This window comes from Corvus cornix, chromosome 19, assembly GCF_000738735.6.
Source record: "Corvus cornix cornix isolate S_Up_H32 chromosome 19, ASM73873v5, whole genome shotgun sequence".
NCBI classification, from domain to species: domain Eukaryota; kingdom Metazoa; phylum Chordata; class Aves; order Passeriformes; family Corvidae; genus Corvus; species Corvus cornix.
The window spans coordinates 5829815-5847462 of NC_046348.1; the positions used below are offsets into that span (position 1 = coordinate 5829815).

Below are 17648 nucleotides of genomic sequence, written 5' to 3' on the forward strand. Positions count from 1 at the left end.
AAAGCTACGATTGTCCTGCCGTAAAGGCGCCTCCACGAGTCAGGAGGACTGGTGAATTTACTCAGGTGGCGAGTGATTTCTCCTTTCATTTTTCCTTCCCTTTCCTTTTCCCTTTCCTTTTCCCTTTCCCTTTCCCTTTCCTTTTCCCTTCTCTCTCCTCTCCTCTCTCCTCCGTATTTATTACTTAGGGGTTTTAATATATTTATTGCCTACTTTTACTTATTTCTCATTTACTGACTTGCTTGTTTACATATTTATTTATTTATTTATTTTATCAATCAATCACAGAATCATTTAGGTTGTAAAAGACCTACGAGGTCACCGAGTCCAACCTGTGACCCAATGCCACTCTTATCACCCAGACCAGGGCACTGAGTGCCACATCCACTCTTCCCTTAAACACGTCCAGGGACAGTGATTCCACCTCCCTGCACAGCCTGTTCTGATGTTTATCGCCTTTTCTGTGGGGGAATTCCTCCTGATGTCCAACCTAAACCTCCCCTGGCACACCTTATTATTATTGCTTACTTAATTCTGGTTATTTATTTGTTGCCTGCTTACTTACTTCTATTTATTTTCAGAGTCACTCTTTGAAGTGTGAGGGTAAAAAGTTACTGGAAATGGCAAAAAGGTGTGCCAGGTGCCTTCTTGGGGATAGGAAGGAGGATGAGCTGTTGAAGTATCAAGACACAAGAGAGGAATTTCAGTGAACTACAGACACCCCAGTGTTTATTAACTCCAGACCAGTGGCACAGGCACAACGCTGCAGGCACGGGATCTCTCCCCACACTCTAAGCCTGTTCCTTGAGCCTCTTGAGCAGCTCCCGCAGCTGCTCGATCTGGGCGGACACGCTGCTCTTGGCGGTGCCGCCCGCGGCCGTGTACTGCTCCACGCTGCTCACCACGCTGAACACCTGCGCCACGTCGCTGCCAAACAGGGGGCTGGGGGCACAGGGAGGGCTGTCAGGGGGCTCTGGGCTGCTGCAGAGGGTTTTGGGGCACTTTGGGGAGCTGAAGTAACAGAGATACAAACCTGATGTTCTGCAGGTCCTCCAGGCTGAGGTGGTTGATGGTGATGCCTTTGGTCTCAGCCAGCTGGACGGCTTTGCCAGAGGCCACGTGGGCTTGTCTGAAGGGCATCTGCAGTGGGAAGGGGACAGAGCAGAGGGGACTCAGCTCAGTTCCTCCTCTGCATCCAAAGAAATCCCAGCTCCAGGTCTCCCTCTGGCACTTACTCCCTTCCGAACCAGGTAAAGAGCCAGGTCAGTAGCCAACATCTCCGGGCTCAGCGCCCTCTCCATGTTCTCCTTGTTGATCTGCAGGAGGAGGATCCCAGGGACACGTTACCATCAGCTCCTCCTTGGGGCATGTTAGTGCTCAGAGTGAGGGGAATTCATCTGGAGCTCTAAAAGGATGCTCTGACCCCCTGAGCAGCTGACAGAGGGGACCAAAATGAGCAATGTGGGTGAGGCACTGAAGTGATTTTATTTGGGAACAGTCTGGAGCTCTGCTCCCTGAGTTACTCACAGAATGTGCACCACAATCATGTTCAATACTGAGAGGATGAAGAAAAAGCCTTACTTGGAGGGTGGAAATCACTCCAGTGGCAACCTGGAGCACAGCATTCAGGGTGTCTACGACATCAAAGACGGCCTCCTTGTCCTCCTGTGTTGGAACAGCAATGGAAATGGCTCTGAGTCAAGCTGGTACAGAACAAAAACCCACCAGGCTCAGCAGCCCAGCTCTCCTGACTCTTGCAGCCAGCAGGAGAGATGGTGTGGAAAGGAACAAAGGCTTTACCTGCAGGTCCTTGTTGTAGGTGCTTGGGAGTCCTTTGAGGACCATGAGCATTGCAGCCAGCTGCAGAGGGAAACAGGAGAGGCAGGGAGTGAGGAACAGAGCAAAGCACAGCCCCAGCACAGGCTCAGAACCCACACAGCTCTTTACCAAAAAAAAAAAAAAAAAAAAGGCAAGAAAAAGGAGGATTCTCCAGCCCCAATATGAGCAATTTTCCCTCCCTCTTCCTCCTTTTTGGAGCTCACCCGTCCGAACACTCGGCCGGCTTTGCTGCGGATCAGCTCCAGACTGTCAGGATTCTTCTTCTGAGGCATCAGGCTGCTGCCAGTGCTGGATGGGAGATGAGTGGAGTGCACTGGTGAGCAAAACTCCCATCCATACACACAAATCATCACTGATCCAGCCCTCCAAAAGCAACACGTAGGTCCCCCTTCATCATAGTCCTGTTTCAGGTGTAGGAAATCAGTGAACTGCTGAGTTTCTCTTTGATTTTGCAACTTGTCTAAAGCTCCCACAGAGTCCCACCCCTCAAAGACAGAGTTAAAAGGAGGCTCTCCCTCCAAGCTCCTCCAGGGTGGTACCAGCAGGCCAGACTAAGCATTGATGTGACTTCACGGAGGGAGGGCTGTGGTTGTGCCACCCTGCAGACAAGGAGTCTGTTGGGATTGCAATCCCAGCCAGGCAAGGAAGGGCTTTGGCAGCATTCCCAGCACAGCAGGAAGTTCTCTCTGCCAGCAGTTGCTGGACAGGAGTTGCTGATGAATGCAAATGTGGTTAAGTTACCAGAATGACAAATAAATGAGCATTTCTGAGGAATATTCACCCTGAGGATGAATAGGCACCTGAGGGTGCCTTTGTGCAAAGCTCTTGATGCTGGGTCAGCCTCATGCACAGAGAGACCCCAACCACTGCCTCACCCTCCCAGGGTGGGAGAGCTGAGGAGGAGAGGCTGAGGGAGGAGCTCTGCCCAGGGTTGAGACCTACCTGTAGGCATCAGAGAGGGTCAGGAAGCCAAACTCGCTGGTGCTGTAGATGATGAGATCCTCGGCCATCTTGCTGAGGTGGATCATCAGCAGGGTGGCAACTGAGAGGAATTCCACTGCACGGAAGGCAGGAAATGAGGAGGGGGAAAAGGTGCTTGGAAAACTCAGAGAACCCTGACTGGGCCTTTGCTCCTAGTGCTGGATTTCAGCCCCTTGTTAAGTTAACTGGAAAGGTGTCAGGAGCTGCTTCCCACAGTGCTGGGAAGATTTGCCTGTGCTTACCCACAAAGTCCCTCTCGCTGACGGCATCCATGCTGTTCAGGCTGATGGAAGCAAATTCCAGCTCTGCAAGGAAGGGGATGGACGCAGGAGGTCACACTGGCCCTGACAGGAGCCTGAATGCACCAGGCTGCCTCAGTGCAAGTGACTTTTTATATTCATTACCCTCCACCCCCTTGTTAAAGTGCTGCAACACATCCAAAATAACATCAGGACAATGTGCTGATGCGTCCCAGAGGCCCAGATATTTTGAGTATTCCTGTTCCTCAACACCAGGATAACATTTACCACTGCAGAGCAGCTCTCTGTCGATTCCCAGAGGGTTCCCAGCCAGAGCTCCACTGCCAGGGAAGAAAGAACCAGAAGTCACCCATGATATCCAAACTGCTATCCAACCAAAGCTGAGCTCTAGTGGTGACACCTCTCTGAAGATTTCCCTCCCCCAGTTCACTTTGGTGTCACAGTGTGCTCTGAGGCTCATCAAATTCTGAACTCTGGAGTAAACCAGAATTTCTCTTCAAGGAGGAAGGTTTGCTTGATGGAAGCCTTGTAATCCTTGATTTCCAAGGGATAGAACAATATATTTATGGTGAGAACCTTTGGACAGGGAAGCTGGGCTGCAGTGTCTATGGAATAGAAACCCCAGTGTTTCAGGGGATGGACAGATCTGCCTCTTGGCCTTATCTCAGAGCAAAATGAGGACTGAGGATCACAATAAAAAATAAATTTTACCTTCCCAAAGGCAAGACATTGATCCTCCTCTTCACCTCTCCCAGGCGCTCAGAATCCCGGGTCAGAGCAACAGCATGGCTGGGGAAGGACAGGAGAGATGAAACTTGGAGATGAAGCTGGACAATATTGCACCTCAGGAGGTGAGAATGGCCAAAGGATGGAGAACGGGGAGTTGCCCAATCCATGCTTAGGTTCCCAGCTGGTCAGAGCCACACAGGGAATTCCTGTTCCAGTTTGTGAGGTTCCCTCTGGTTTGTCACCACCCCTGGCTGCCCCCTCAGCAGAGCAGGGCCCCGAGGGTGGAGAGGGTGGGAGGTGCTCACCTGAGCAAGAACTGGCTCCATCGGATGGGCTGAGCTTTCTGCAGGTGGGTGTAGCCAGGCAGGATCACATCGATTTCTCTGGGAGGGAAAGGAGGGAGAGGTGAGCAGCAGGGACAGGAGGGCAGAGACAGGTCTGTAACTCCCTGCACAGGAGACCCTGCTGCTGCACTGTCAAAGGACAAGCCTAAAAATCTCCTGCTCCCAAAAAGGCCAAAGTTATGGAAAACAGGGACTGTGGAAAAGGACTCACGTGGCAGCGCGTTCCACCAGCGTCTCAGTGAGCCGCAGGAGGTGCGTGGAGATGACGGAGAGGGAATTCTTCATGAACAGCTTCAGGTCAGTCACAACCTGTGGGAGATTGGCCACAGCCAGGCCAAGCACAATGGGACAGATTTAGTGACCAAATAATGCTCAGCAGAACTCCCTGGCACTGTTATCCCCTCCTAGTTCTGGGTGATGGGAAGGGAAATCCTCCTCATATGGAATGCATCCCTGGTCACTGATTTGTGAAAGCTGCTGTTGCTTTCCACAGACAAAACCAAAATCCATTTTTTTCAGTGGACTTCTCAGGTATTGTCAAGTTTGAAGCAGAAAATTCCCAACCAACAAAAGTTGATCATCCTGAGGAGGACTGATCCTGAATGATGTGTGGCTCCCAGTGAGCAGAATCAGTGGTTCTGGAGCTTTTCAGAGACGTCAGTGGAATTTTGTGGCCTTTTACCACCAGGAAGCAGCCCTGCACATCCCACTCCCCTGGATGGATGAGCCACTGCAGCATCATTAGTTTAAAGCCATCATTAATTTAAAGGGAATACAGGCTAGAGTGTGCCAGGGCATGAGAAGGATTGCATAAAAATATTCAATTAAAGAACTGAGGAGGAGGAATACAGAGGAAGAAAAAAAGGTTCTGTCTGTACCTGATCATTCCTGCTTCTGCCAGTGTGCAACTTCCCAGCTACGTCTCCAATCAGCTCCTGAGGACAAGAGCAGGATTGCTGTCACGATCTCTGTGCTCTAAGCAGGACAATCCACATGAGCAGATCTCCCTGCCTGGGAGGGACTCAGCTCCAAGATCCAGGGAGTAGCCATGGGATGTGTTCTGGGGAGGGCAGGTTTGGGTTCTGGGCTTGTACAGTGCCACAAAAAGGGGCTTGGGGACCCTTGGCTGTGCCCCAGGGGTTCAGTGCCACGAGCTCTAAAGGAATTTCACAGAGGGACAGAGGCACAAGCCCTCAGTGTCAGGCAGAGGATCAGGACCAAGAGGTTAGAGGAGCCAAACCTTTAGTCTGCGCTCGTTGGCAGTGTGGATATCCTCATCAGTTTGTTTCAGCACAAATACTCCTTTGGACCATTCCTCAGAGATCTGCAAACACCAGAAGAACCAGTCAGCCACGATGGTGATTAAATCCAAGGAGGCTGCTCTCAGGTCAGGAGAGAATCATTCACCTGACAGTTTGAAAAGGAAAGAAATACCTTTTCCAGGCCACTCAGGATCTTCTCCAGCTCCGTTTTAGACAGGATCCCAGACTTCTCCAAGGCTTTGGCATAAGCCATGCTCCCCTGGATGTCGACTTCAGACAGTCTCTGGTCATAGCTAATGGAAGCATTGAGCATCTCCATGATTGGATCTGTGCTTCCACTGAATCTTCCACCCCAAAGTTTATTCCCCTGAGAGAGAAAACAGTGAATTAAAGTGGCCTAATAACTTCAGATAAATCCTATGCAGGATATAACATCCAGTGATGCATTTATGGGGGCCAGCACAGAAACAAAAGTGGGGTTTTCCCACCCAAACCAGGATTCCTGTGGTGACCTCACCCCCTGGAATGTGTCACCCATTTCAGTGGGTGACCAAAGGCTTGTGCAGGGCTCCAGCTGTGCCCCACAGCAGGGCGTGTGTCATGTGGGAGCTTCTCCAGCAGTGACTCAGAGCCTGGGTGGCCTCACCTGAGCTGTGTCACCTGCTCAGGAGCTTTTTGCTTGCCTAGGTAAGACAACCCCTGAAGTTTTAATTCTGCCAGACTTACACTGAAACCCAAGATTTCAAAAGCAACTCTCCGGTGCTACCAGGCACAGAAAGGAATTGGAGGACTCCTGAAGGAAGGGACAAAATAGAGCAGCACTGCAGAGTGGATAATAATTACTAATCTACTTTTTAAACACCCCAACAAGTTTCTTCTCATGCTGGTCACTATAACTACCATGGACAGCAAGAGCTGGCAGGACAGCTGGAAGCTGATCTGTGCCAGGGCTTTACCAGTCAGACAAAACACTGTTGAGTAACCTTAAAGATGTTTTCCCTGGTGACTGTCTCCATGTCCCTGAGCCTGAAAGGACAACAGGAGAGTGCCTGCAGAGATAAGGGGCAGCCATGTGTGGAAGGCAGCTTTGTTAGAAAGCTGAAGGAAGGCAGAGAGAGGAATCAGAATCTAAAAAGAAGTGTTAGAACTCCTCAGCACTCATTTGGTGCCCCCAGGAGCAAAATTAATGCTAAATTAAAGGCTATTCCAGAGGCTCAGCACTTGAGTGGGGAACAGGAATATCCAGGTACAACTTCAGTACTTAAAGCTTTCCATCAAAGCAAGAAGTGTGTCAGCAAAAACACTGCAAATACACATTTACAATCGGGAAATCAAAGCTGCAAGATTAATTTTAGGATGCTCCAGAACTGTTTGGAGCAGTGGCTTCCAGCCTGGAAGTGATGGGCACTGCCTGGAACGTGGAGCACCGACTTGGAAAGCAGAAAGTGAGACTCGCCAGGATGCCTGGTCACGTCTCGGCAGGGAAGGAAACTGAAAACGCAGCTTTTGTGCCGAGCAGTGTTTACACAAGCTGCTGGGAGGTGCCTGTGCCTGAGCCCGAGTCCCAGGCACGGGGCATCGGCCTTTCCCAGGGAGCCAGAGGCAAGAACGCGGAGGCTCCGAGACAGCTCCGCTCGGCTGAGCACCCCCGGACACCCCCCGGGGAAGCAAAGTCCGCGCTCACCTCGGCTGCTGCCATCGCGGCCGCTGCCGGCTCCGTGTGCGCAGCGGGGCCACCGGCGGGGCAGCTCTAGTCCCGGTCCCGATCCCGGTCACAGTCCCGGTCCCGATCCCAATTCCAGCTCCGGTCTCGATCCCCGCTCCACTCCCGGTGCCGGTCCCAGCTCCGGTTCCGATCCCAGCTGTGTTCCGATCCTGATCCCAGCTCCAATCCCTATCCCAGCTCCGGTCCCGATTCCAGCTCCAAACCCGGTCCCAATTCCAGCTCCAATCGCTGTCCCGATCTCAGCTCCAATCCCTATCCCAGCTCCGCTGCCGATCCGAGCTCCAGTCCCGGTCCTGATTCCAGCTCCGATCCCGGTGCCGATCCCGGCCCGCTCCCGGCGCACCCCGGCCGCGCTCCCGGCGCTCCCGCAGCTCGTCCCGCCCGCCGGGGCGGGGAGTGCCCGGCCCGGCCCCGCTCCCGGTCCTGCTGTGCAGTGGCACGGCTTGTCCCTGCGCTTTACAGGACGCTCAGGAGTGGCGTCCCCGTTTTCTTGTCCCCTTCGGGGTTTTCTGTCCTTTAACCAGCCCCGTTGTCATAATTCAGGCGGGAAGGAGCCTAATCCAGGTCCTTGGGATTGCACGGCTGTGCATGGGGATGCTCCAGGACGCTGCCAGTGACATCCAGCTGCCTCTGGCTGCCCCGCAAGGTCCTTTTGCAGCTGGATTTCCAGGGTAGTGCCTTCAGTATCCATCCGGAGCAAGGCTCAGACTCTGTAGGTAGCCAACAATTAATTCACCGCTTCTCAAACATTTCCAATTATGATTATTTCTTTTTCAGGCTTTCAGGTTTGAGGATGCACAGAGCATCACGCTGTCTACCCTTAGAAAACCTCTTTGAACCGTTTTGTTGCCAGATTCCTTCCTCTTCTGAAGTCCCTCACTTTTAATGCTTTTTTTTCACGTTCATCCTTTATGGATGTCCATACTCCAGGCTTTGACAGGAGGTTTCTGAGGGTTTGGAAGAATGGTGAGCACTAGATTTACATCCAGAGAGACCCAGCTGATAATCAGCCTGAGTGAATTCCTGGCTCAGGTGCCTTCCTGTGGCCTGTAATGAGCCGGGGTTTGAGACCAAAACCTAAATCCCAACGAGTCAGAGAAGGGTGATGGTGAAAGTCTGGAGACACCATGGACCACACTCTGAAATGTCTGTGGAGCTCCAGACACCTCCACGGGCCCCTCTAATCTCAATTATTTCACAATTCTAAGAAAAGGGGTGGATGGGTGGAAAGTACCAGTGACTGTAAACTACTTATTTAAGTAAGAGACTAAAATGTGGTAATCTGCTACTTCCCTTTTCCTTTCATTTTGGCCACGTGTCACCCAGCACTAGCCGTGAGGGACAATGCCAGACATTTGCTGCTGGGAGCAAGAAAAAATCTGTTCAGCTGAGGCTCTGAAGGGAGAGGAAGATACAAATAGGAAAAATAAGGGGAGTGGCACAGATCAGGAAAGTTTATGGGAGAAAAAACAACTGTGAGGTGGAGATGAGGAAATTTCTGTTCTTCTGACTCTGCAGGTGTTGACTGTTGGTGTTACCTGTGGCTTTCCTGTTCCTTTAGCCTGGCAGCTGAGTGTGCGTAAGTGATTTCCTGGCTACAGGTGACCAGTCTGGAGAGCGAGACATGAGCCAAAACAGGAACACAGCAGGAAGGAAAGGAGCAAACACAAAGGAGGTTTGTGGAAAGGTAACTGAAATGTGCTGTTTAAATGCCAGGAAAATGGATTTGGTTTAGGGCCAGAATAAGGAGACACTGAGAGCAGTGAGAAGTGTTGAAAAAAGGGAATTTTGCTGTTGCTGATCCTTCTTCCACGTGTTAAAAGCACAAATGCTCCAGAGGTGCAAGAACTCTGTGTCTCCTGGGGTACTTTGGCTGGAGATTTAGCTGCTGGCAGTGTGTCCTGTCTGTGCTGCAGCCCTTGCCCTAAACTTGGTGAGGCAACACCTTTGTTACTTCTACTCCCTGTGTGTGTTCCAGACCTGCAGCTCTGAGTCAACAACGTGCTGCTGCCTCAGCACGGGGAGAAGGGGCTGAGCAAAACTCCAGCTTCACAAGGCTGGGCTGGAAAAGGAGCTTTGCTGAGTGAAAAGGGACAATCCCAGTCTGCCAGCCTCCCCTCCAAGAGACACATACCCAGAAGGAAGGAAGAGCCCACATTCTGAGCTCAGCCCAACCATGCCCCAAAGAATCAAGACACAAGAGAGGAATTTCAGTGAACTACAGACACCCCAGTGTTTATTAACTCCAGACCAGTGGCACAGGCACAACGCTGCAGGCACGGGATCTCTCCCCACACTCTAAGCCTGTTCCTTGAGCCTCTTGAGCAGCTCCCGCAGCTGCTCGATCTGGGCGGACACGCTGCTCTTGGCGGTGCCGCCCGCGGCCGTGTACTGCTCCACGCTGCTCACCACGCTGAACACCTGCGCCACGTCGCTGCCAAACAGGGGGCTGGGGGCACAGGGAGGGCTGTCAGGGGGCTCTGGGCTGTTCCATATGCCCAGTGTCTGTGGAGAGGCTGAGGGAGTGAGGACAGGGCATCCTCCTGCCCTTCTGCTGACAGTCCAAGGGGACTCCAAGGAACTTCAGAGCCAAACCCCTCTGGGGGCTTCCTGCTTAGGGCAGGAGTGTCTCCCAGCCCCTCCCAATAACTCTTGCCCATGCCCTGATGGAGTGGAATGGAGCTGATATTGTCCCCCTCCAGTGTTTTCAGCCCCAGGAGGAGCAGCCCTTGATATTCAGGACAGGAGGATTTTGAGGCACTTTTGGGAAGGCTGCTCAGGGAGGCTGCTCCCTGCCTGTGCAGGGAAGTGAAATAACAGAGATCCAAACCTGATGCTCTTCAGGTCCTCCAGGCTGAGATTGTTGATGGTGATGCCTTTGGTCTCGGCGAGGTGGACGGCCTTGCCAGCAGCAATGTGGGCTTGTCTGAAGGGCATCTGCCGGGGGAAGCAGAGGTGGCAGTCAGTGACCAGGCAGCTGGGCTGCTTTTCCATTAGAAAAATGGATGTGCTGCCTTTTTTGGCTGGCCTGTTTTCCCTTTAGGGCAATGCAAGCTGAATCTGGGGTTGCTTGGGTGGATTTAGGAATAAATTATGATCAAGTAATTTGGGGGTAAATTACTATGAAGTCCCTTGAGATGCATGTAAAGGATGTGTTTTCAGCTTTTGTGGTTGTTGACTGCTCATCACCCTGGGACAGAACAGAGGGGCCTCATCCCAGCTCCTCACTGAGCAGCTCCTCTGTATCCAAAGAAATCCCAGCTCCAGCTCTCCCTCTGGTACTTACTCCTTTATGAACCAAGTAGAGAGCCAGGTCAGATGACAGGATCTCAGGGCTCAGTGCCTTCTCCATGTTCTCCTTGTTGATCTGCAGAAAGGACGGACAGAGGGAGATGTTATCTATAATCAGCTCTTCCTTGGAGCACTTCAGCTCTAAGAGGGACCAAAATGAGCAGTGTGGGTGAGGTACTGAAGAGTTTTCACTTTAGAACCAGCCTGGAGCTCTGTCCCCCGTGTTACTCACAGAATGTGCTCCATGTTCCATAGTGAATCCTTACCTGGAGGGTGGAAATCACTCCAGTGGCAACCTGGAGCACAGCATTCAGGGTGTCTACAACATCAAAGACGGCCTCCTTGTCCTCCTGTGTTGGAACAACGATGGAAATGGCTCTGAGCCAGCCTGGTGCAGCACAAGAGGCTCAGCAGCCCAGGCAGCAGAGCAGGGATGTGATCCCAGAGGCTCCTGCCATGGCATTCAGGGTGTCTCCTGCAGCATCCCCTGCCTCAGCCCCTTTCCCAGCACCCAGCCAGGGGCTGTGCAGAGAAATGGAGTGGTGGGACAGCTCAAGAGTAGGAGACAGCTGTGTCTGCTCAGAGAGATGGTGTGGAAAGGAACAAAGGCTTTACCTGCAGGTCCTTGTTGTAGGTGCTCGGGAGTCCTTTGAGGACCATGAGAATTGCAGCCAGCTGCAGAGGGAAACAGGAGAGGCAGGGAGTGAGGAACAGAGCAAAGCACAGCCTCAGGGCAGGTCCAGAACCCACACTGGGCACAGCTCTTTAGGAAAGAAAAGGCAAGAAAAAGGAGGATTCTCCAGCCCCAATATGAGCAATTTTCCCTCCCTCTTCCTCCTTTTTGGGGCTCACCCGTCCGAACACTCGGCCGGCTTTGCTGCGGATCAGCTCCAGACTGTCAGGATTCTTCTTCTGAGGCATCACACTACTGCCAGAGCTGAAGGGAAAGTGTGTGGAGTGCAATGGTGAGCAAGACCCTCTGGCTGAAATCCCTGATCCAGCCCTCCAAAATAAACCTCTAAATCCCCTTTCCTTGTACTCCTGTTTAGGGTGTAGGAAATCTATGAATGAAGTGTGCCAAGATTCTCGTATTTCCCACAGCAAAGCCTTTGCTTCTGCAACTTGTCTAAAGCTGCCACACAGTCCCACCCCTCAGAGAGTTAAAAGGAGGCTCTCCCTCCAAGCCCCTCCAGGGTGGTACCAGCAGGCCAGACTAAGCATTGATGTGACTTCATGGAGGGAGGGCTGTGGTTGTGCCACCCTGCAGACAAGGAGTCTGTTGGGATTGCAATCCCAGCCAGGCAAGGAAGGCCTTTGGCAGCATTCCCAGCACAGCAGGAAGTTCTCTCTGCCAGCAGTTGCTGAACACAGACCTGGCTGACTTATGGGAATCAGGAATAAGTGAGCATTTCTGAGGAATATTCACCCTGAGGGTGCCTTTGTGCCAAGGTCTTGATGCTGGGTCAGCCTCATGCACAGAGAGACCCCAACCACTGCCTCACCCTCCCAGGGCAGGAGAGCTGAGGAGAATCCCCCAGGAGAGACCAAAAACCTACCAGTAGGTATCAGAGAGGGTCAGGAAGCCAAACTCGCTGGTGCTGTAGATGATGAGATCCTCGGCCATCTTGCTGAGGTGGATCATCAGCAGGGTGGCAACTGAGAGGAATTCCACTGCACGGAAGGCAGGAAATGAGGAGGGGGAAAAGGTGCTTGGAAAACTCAGAGAACCCTGACTGGGCCTTTGCTCCTAGTGCTGGATTTCAGCCCCTTGTTAAGTTAACTGGAAAGGTGTCAGGAGCTGCTTCCCACAGTGCTGGGAAGATTTGCCTGTGCTTACCCACAAAGTCCCTCTCGCTGACGGCATCCATGCTGTTCAGGCTGATGGAAGCAAATTCCAGCTCTGCAAGGAAGGGGATGGACACAGGAGGTCACACTGGCCCTGACAGGAGCCTGAATGCACCAGGCTGCCCCAGAGGAGGTGACTGAGAGCCCTTGAGCAGTCCCAGGAACACAAACATGTTTAGTGGGGTTTTTCTTATGAACCCAGACAGCCAGAGTGCAGCAGGTGTGGCTCTTCCTCCTCCCACCTCACAGGCACTGCCTGTCTCTCTGCAGCAAAAATCCTGGAAAATTAAAGGCTCTGGCTCCAGGATGGGGTATTATGGTGCCATTCCCTCCCTCCCAGGTGTGACAGGTACTCCCATGCCCCTCAGTCCCAGGATAACATTTACCACTGCGCAGCATCTCTCTATCGATTTCCACAGGGTTTCCAGCCAGAGCTCCACTGCCAGGGAAGAAAGAAACAGAAATCATGCAATAAGCCTTTCCTGTCCATCCAAAGCTGAGCTCTGGGAAGCAGGGAAGGCACCCCTGAAGACTTTGCAGAGCAAAGCAAGGCCCGGTGATCACCAAAAGGGTAGATCTTACCTTCCCAAAGGCAAGACATTGATCCTCTTCTTTATCTCTCCCAGGCGCTCAGAATCCCGGGTCAGAGCAACAGCATGGCTGGGGAAGGACAACAGGGAGAAAGCCATGAAATTAGGGAATGTCTCTTTTTTCCAATCCCTGTGCTGCCATGCCTGGAGCCTGGGATCTACCCTTAAACATGAGGTTGGAGTGGAAGGGACACAGGGAATTCCTGTTCCAGTTTGTGAGGTTCCCTCTGGTTTGTCACCACCCCTGGCTGTCCCCTCAGCAGAGCAGGGCCCCGAGGGTGGAGAGGGTGGGAGGTGCTCACCTGAGCAAGAACTGGCTCCATCGGATGGGCTGAGCTTTCTGCAGGTGGGTGTAGCCAGGCAGGATCACATCGATTTCTCTGGGAGGGAAAGGAGGGAGAGGTGAGCAGCAGGGACAGGAGGGCAGGGACAGGAACACACCAGGGCTCCTGGCAGGGTCACAAACTGAGCGTTTTCAGCCTATGAGATGCTGAAGGGTCGACCTCTTCTTCTCCCTGTCATCTTTCAAGCCAAGCACACTGGGTTTAGCTATTCCAGTGTGGTGAATCTGCCCTGGGCTGCCTGGAAAATTGCCTGGAGCAGCAATCCCCCTGTGGCAGGCAAGGATTCCCCAGTCCACCACAGGTTTGGAGTGCCAGGAGCAGAGCTAAACAGGGAGGTAACACAGCTGAGCTTTTTCTCAGCCAGAAAAACCTGAAACGTGTTCCCCACTCCTTCAGATGGGTTTGGTGCCTTCTAAAACCTTGTGTGGACCTCCCACCTCAACTCCTTTTCCAGGGATGAAAGAAGGTTTCTCTGAGGGATGAGGAGAGTTTCTGTGAAGTGAATTCTGGAGAAAAAGGGGCTGTTGTGCTCCCTGGGCTACCCCAAACTGCCTGGCTGTAACTCCCTGCACAGGAGACCTTGCTGCTGCCCAGTGGGGTCAGACAAAGGACAAACCCAGGAGTCTCCTGCCCCAAAAAGGCCAAAGTTATGGAAAACAGGGACTGTGGAAAAGGACTCACATGGCAGCGCGTTCCACCAGCGTCTTAATGAGCTGCAGGAGGTGCGTGGAGATGATGGAGAGGGAATTCTTCATGAACAGCTTCAGGTCAGTCACAACCTGTGGGAGATTGGCCACAGTCAGGCCACACAGAATGTGACAAATGCAGTGACTGCAAGGTAAACCCCTCCTTGTCCTGTGTGATGGGAAGGGAAATCATCTTCTCATCATTTGGTTGTATTTATGTGGCAATGTCACCATTTCTTGCCCTCCAGGAAGAGTTCCAGAGGCCACTCTGGTCTGAGGTCTCCTGAAGTGAAGTGGGGGAGGAATACAGAGGAAGAAAAAAAGGTTCTGTCTGTACCTGATCATTCCTGCTTCTGCCAGTGTGCAACTTCCCAGCTACGTCTCCAATCAGCTCCTGAGGACAAGAGCAGGATTGCTGTCACGATCTCTGTGCTCTAAGCAGGACAATCCACATGAGCAGATCTCCCTGCCTGGGAGGGACTCAGCTCCAAGATCCAGGGAGTAGCCATGGGATGTGTTCTGGGGAGGGCAGGTTTGGGTTCTGGGCTTGTACAGTGCCACAAAAAGGGGCTTGGGGACCCTTGGCTGTGCCCCAGGGGTTCAGTGCCACGAGCTCTAAAGGAATTTCACAGAGGGACAGAGGCACAAGCCCTCAGTGTCAGGCAGAGGATCAGGACCAAGAGGTTAGAGGAGCCAAACCTTTAGTCTGCGCTCGTTGGCAGTGTGGATATCCTCATCAGTCTGGATCACACCAAAGACTCCTTTGGACCATTCCTCAGAGATCTGCAAACACCAGAAACACCAGTCAGCCACCACAGCTACCCTGCTGTGTGGGGGCTGTGAGTGTCCCCAGCAAATCCCAGCTCCTGCCATTCCCACACGTGTTAAGTCTCTGGCATTCAGGCTGCTTGCTGTATCCTGGTATTCCATACTGTTGCTGGGATTCATCTCTCTATCCAAGATAATCCTGCAGTGTTATGGAGGATTTAAGCATTGCAAGGAAAAAATTGAGCCTAAATGTCAGTGATTTCTTCAGCATCATCCACAAAGGTTTTCCTATAAAACATTGCACAGACCCACTGTTGTCCAGGGTGGGTGAGCAACAACAATGGATATTTTATAAAAGCCCTTCTCTGCTGACTCTTCTTCCCCCCCCTACACCTGCTATGCATTGTCTCCCACCAAGCTGGGCAGCCAGACTCAAAATTCCACGTGCCAGCAGGAAAAGGATGTTCTTACTTCCCACTGAAATGATTCCTAGTGACTGCTCAGTCTGAAGAGGATGGGACACAAGGACATTTAAAGATGCTTTTTAAAACAGCAAGATGCTGTCAGGTAAGGAAAGATTCATTCCAGCACACATGGGAGATTGTGAAGGGAAGAAATACCTTTTCCAGGCCACTCAGGATCTTCTCCAGCTCAGTTTTAGACAGGATTCCAGCCTTCTCCAAGGCTTTGGCATAAGCCATGCTCCCCTGGATGTCGACTTCAGACAGTCTCTGATCAACAGTAATGGAAGCGCTGAGCATCTCCATGATGGGATCTGTGCTCCCCACAAACCTTCCTGCCATCATTTTGTCCCCCTGCAAGTAAAGAAGGTAAGAGACACAGATTTATGGATATATCCCCTAAAAATCAGTTTGTGTCCATCTCCATCCTTATCAAACTAAAACTGAGGACAACCTCAGGAATGGTTTTACTCAGTCTATACCAGCAAACCCCTGGACTTTAGGGCATGTCACTGTCACCAGAATTTAGCCCTTGAGGTTACAGGTCTGGCTTGGGGATCCTCCCAGATATCTGACTCCTGCAGGACTCTCTGAAAATGAATATCAGGGCACGTGGTGCATGATCAGCATGGAACTCTCTTTTAAGGCAGTTGCTGATCTCTGACCCTTTGATGGACTCCTGACAAAAAAAAAAAAAAAAAAAAAAAGGTAAAGGAGTCAGGGATATAGTGAGAGCTGGTTGAAATATGAAATAATCCCACTCTTTTAGGGAGAGTAGAAGAAAACGTTCCTCTGAGAAAGAGCTGTGGGCCAGCACAAGCCACATGCTCTAAACCACTCCTGCGACTATAAAGTGTCTGAAGTTACCGTTTGAAGCAGCTCCAGATTCCATGTTCTCGCAAGCTTTGGTGTAAAATTAGGATAAAACCGGCAAAGGCGCAGGTTGCAGAAAGAGAAGCCTGGGTGCCTTTTCGTGTTACAAATGTTCCCGTGAGATGAAAAGGAAAGAGAAAACCCCAAAACACCCCCAGAAGGGCTCGACAAGTACGCGGCGCCGGGCGGCCGGCGGAGCTACCATGGACAGCGGGCAGGGACCGGGACATCAGCAGCCCTTTTCCCAAAGGATTGGCGGAGGGAAGAGCAGGAGGGAGCCTGCGGAGGCAGGATGCAGGCTCGGGGTGCGGGAGCTCTGCGTTTGAAGCGGGTTTGTCCGCAGGAGATGCCGGGGGGAGGGGGAGAAATAGGGGAAAACCCTAAAGTTTTGCAGCTCCTCGCTGGGCACCCCGTGATGGGCAGAGGGGACAGGGAATGAATGGTGCTGCTGGGATGGGGAAGGGGTGTCCAGGTACGTTTTTGCTGCCAGGATCCGAGGTGGGACGGTTGATTATTGCAGCAAAGTTGTTCGCTATCCCCTTCTCCATTTAAAACCCGGGAAAACCAATCCCAGAATCATTAAAGTTGGAAAAGTCCTCCAAGATCAGCGAGTCCAACACTGCCAGGAGCACCCCTAACCCACATCCCTAAGGACCACACGGACACCTTTCCTGAACCCTTCCAGGGATGCTGATCCCACCACGTCCCTGCACAACCCGTTCCAAACGGAGCAGAGCAGGACCCGGAGCAGCACCCCACCAGCAAAGCCAAGCTCCCCCTCACCTCGGCTGCCATTTCGGACGACGTTTTGCTCGTTTGTGCAGCGATCCTGGCACCTGGTGCAACCTGCGGGACAGCGCGGAGATGCTCAGCTGCCCCGGTGCCCGCTCCCTGCCCCATTCCCTGGGCGCTCCCGGTGCCCGGTGCGCTCCCAGTTCCCCGGGCGCCGCTCCCGATGCGCTCCCAGTTCCCCGGGCACCGCTCCCGATGCGCTCCCACTGCGCTCCCAGTTCCCCGGGCGCCGCTCCCGATGCGCTCCCAGTTCCCCGGGCGCCGCCCGATGCGCTCCCACTGCGCTCCCGGTTCCCCGGGCGCCGCTCCCGATGCGCTCCCGGTTCCCCGGCGCCGCTCACCTGCTCCGCACGCAGCCCCGGCCGCTCTGTGGCTCGCTGCTCCCCGGCCCCGCTGCCCCGCTTTTACAGCCCTCGGCTCGGGGCTGGCGGCTCGTCCCGCCCCACCGGGGCGGGGTGTGCCCGGGGCCGGCCCCGCTCGGGTCCCCCCCGTATCCCCCTTGTCGCTTCCCAGCCCTGCGCTGCGGCTCGGGGCCAGGGGGTGCTTTGGAGAGGAGGAGGCTTAGGAGGGATGCTCGAGTATTGCTTCTTACCTGGCGTAGCTCCTGCGCTGTGGGCAGGTCAGGAATATCCTTGGAATGCTCCCCTGGGAATATCGCTGGGTTGAAGGAGTCGCATCGCTCTGTGTCACACCCCTCTAATGAGCAGGCTTTAATATAAATATAACTGATACGCTGCTCTGTCCCCATTGCCACTCCAATAAACACAAAAAATAGATGGGAGCTTCTTGTTCTTTCCCATCTCTGCATGGGTGAGACTTTTCATCCCACCTGTAAGGATGCTACAGCCCCAGATTTG

General features: G+C 52.9%; 2 protein-coding genes and 1 long non-coding RNA gene across 6 annotated transcripts; 1 reads left to right on the top strand and 2 right to left on the bottom strand.

Moving 5' to 3' along the window:
- Nucleotides 1–701: 701 nt before the first annotated feature.
- Nucleotides 702–7187, bottom strand: LOC104691081 (argininosuccinate lyase). Its single transcript, XM_039563039.1, has 16 exons — nt 7100–7187; nt 5588–5782; nt 5394–5477; nt 5032–5088; nt 4365–4462; nt 4115–4192; nt 3792–3869; nt 3348–3400; nt 3063–3125; nt 2782–2896; nt 2043–2127; nt 1801–1860; nt 1582–1665; nt 1236–1316; nt 1034–1140; nt 702–942 (listed from the first exon to the last, which is right to left on the bottom strand). Exons 1-16 carry the CDS (start codon nt 7112–7114, stop codon nt 792–794), a joined length of 1404 nt encoding a protein of 467 aa, XP_039418973.1. The 5' UTR covers nt 7115–7187; the 3' UTR covers nt 702–791.
- Nucleotides 1134–15833, top strand: LOC109145010. 4 transcript variants are annotated; one of them, XR_005603411.1, is made up of 6 exons: nt 1134–1250; nt 3836–3931; nt 4266–4450; nt 4673–7853; nt 8660–8828; nt 12697–15833. It is a non-coding gene; the product is annotated as an uncharacterized LOC109145010 (long non-coding RNA). The 4 variants fall into 4 exon arrangements; XR_005603412.1 differs by having other exon boundaries at nt 13666–15833; XR_005603413.1 differs by lacking the exon at nt 4673–7853.
- Nucleotides 9350–17215, bottom strand: LOC104691218 (argininosuccinate lyase). The gene is made up of 17 exons (XM_039563040.1): nt 17133–17215; nt 16783–16845; nt 15286–15480; nt 14597–14680; nt 14235–14291; nt 13893–13990; nt 13170–13247; nt 12860–12937; nt 12664–12716; nt 12270–12332; nt 11989–12103; nt 11285–11369; nt 11048–11107; nt 10699–10782; nt 10428–10508; nt 9972–10078; nt 9350–9590 (listed from the first exon to the last, which is right to left on the bottom strand). The coding sequence occupies exons 2-17, from the start codon at nt 16792–16794 to the stop codon at nt 9440–9442; spliced, it is 1401 nt and encodes a 466-aa protein (XP_039418974.1). The 5' UTR covers nt 16795–16845; nt 17133–17215; the 3' UTR covers nt 9350–9439.
- Between the last annotated feature and the right edge of the window lie 433 nt (nt 17216–17648).

Excerpts from the sequence above, each read along its gene's own strand:
- LOC104691218 (XM_039563040.1), bottom strand. Across the intron at positions 12,938-13,169 it reads TGGAGCCAGTTCTTGCTCAG|CCATGCTGTTGCTCTGACCC; the intron begins GTGAGCACCTCC and ends GTCCTTCCCCAG. Across the intron at positions 10,509-10,698 it reads GAGTGATTTCCACCCTCCAG|ATCAACAAGGAGAACATGGA; the intron begins GTAAGGATTCAC and ends TCCTTTCTGCAG.
- LOC104691081 (XM_039563039.1), bottom strand. Across the intron at positions 5,089-5,393 it reads CCAACGAGCGCAGACTAAAG|GAGCTGATTGGAGACGTAGC; the intron begins GTTTGGCTCCTC and ends TCTTGTCCTCAG. Across the intron at positions 3,870-4,114 it reads TGGAGCCAGTTCTTGCTCAG|CCATGCTGTTGCTCTGACCC; the intron begins GTGAGCACCTCC and ends GTCCTTCCCCAG.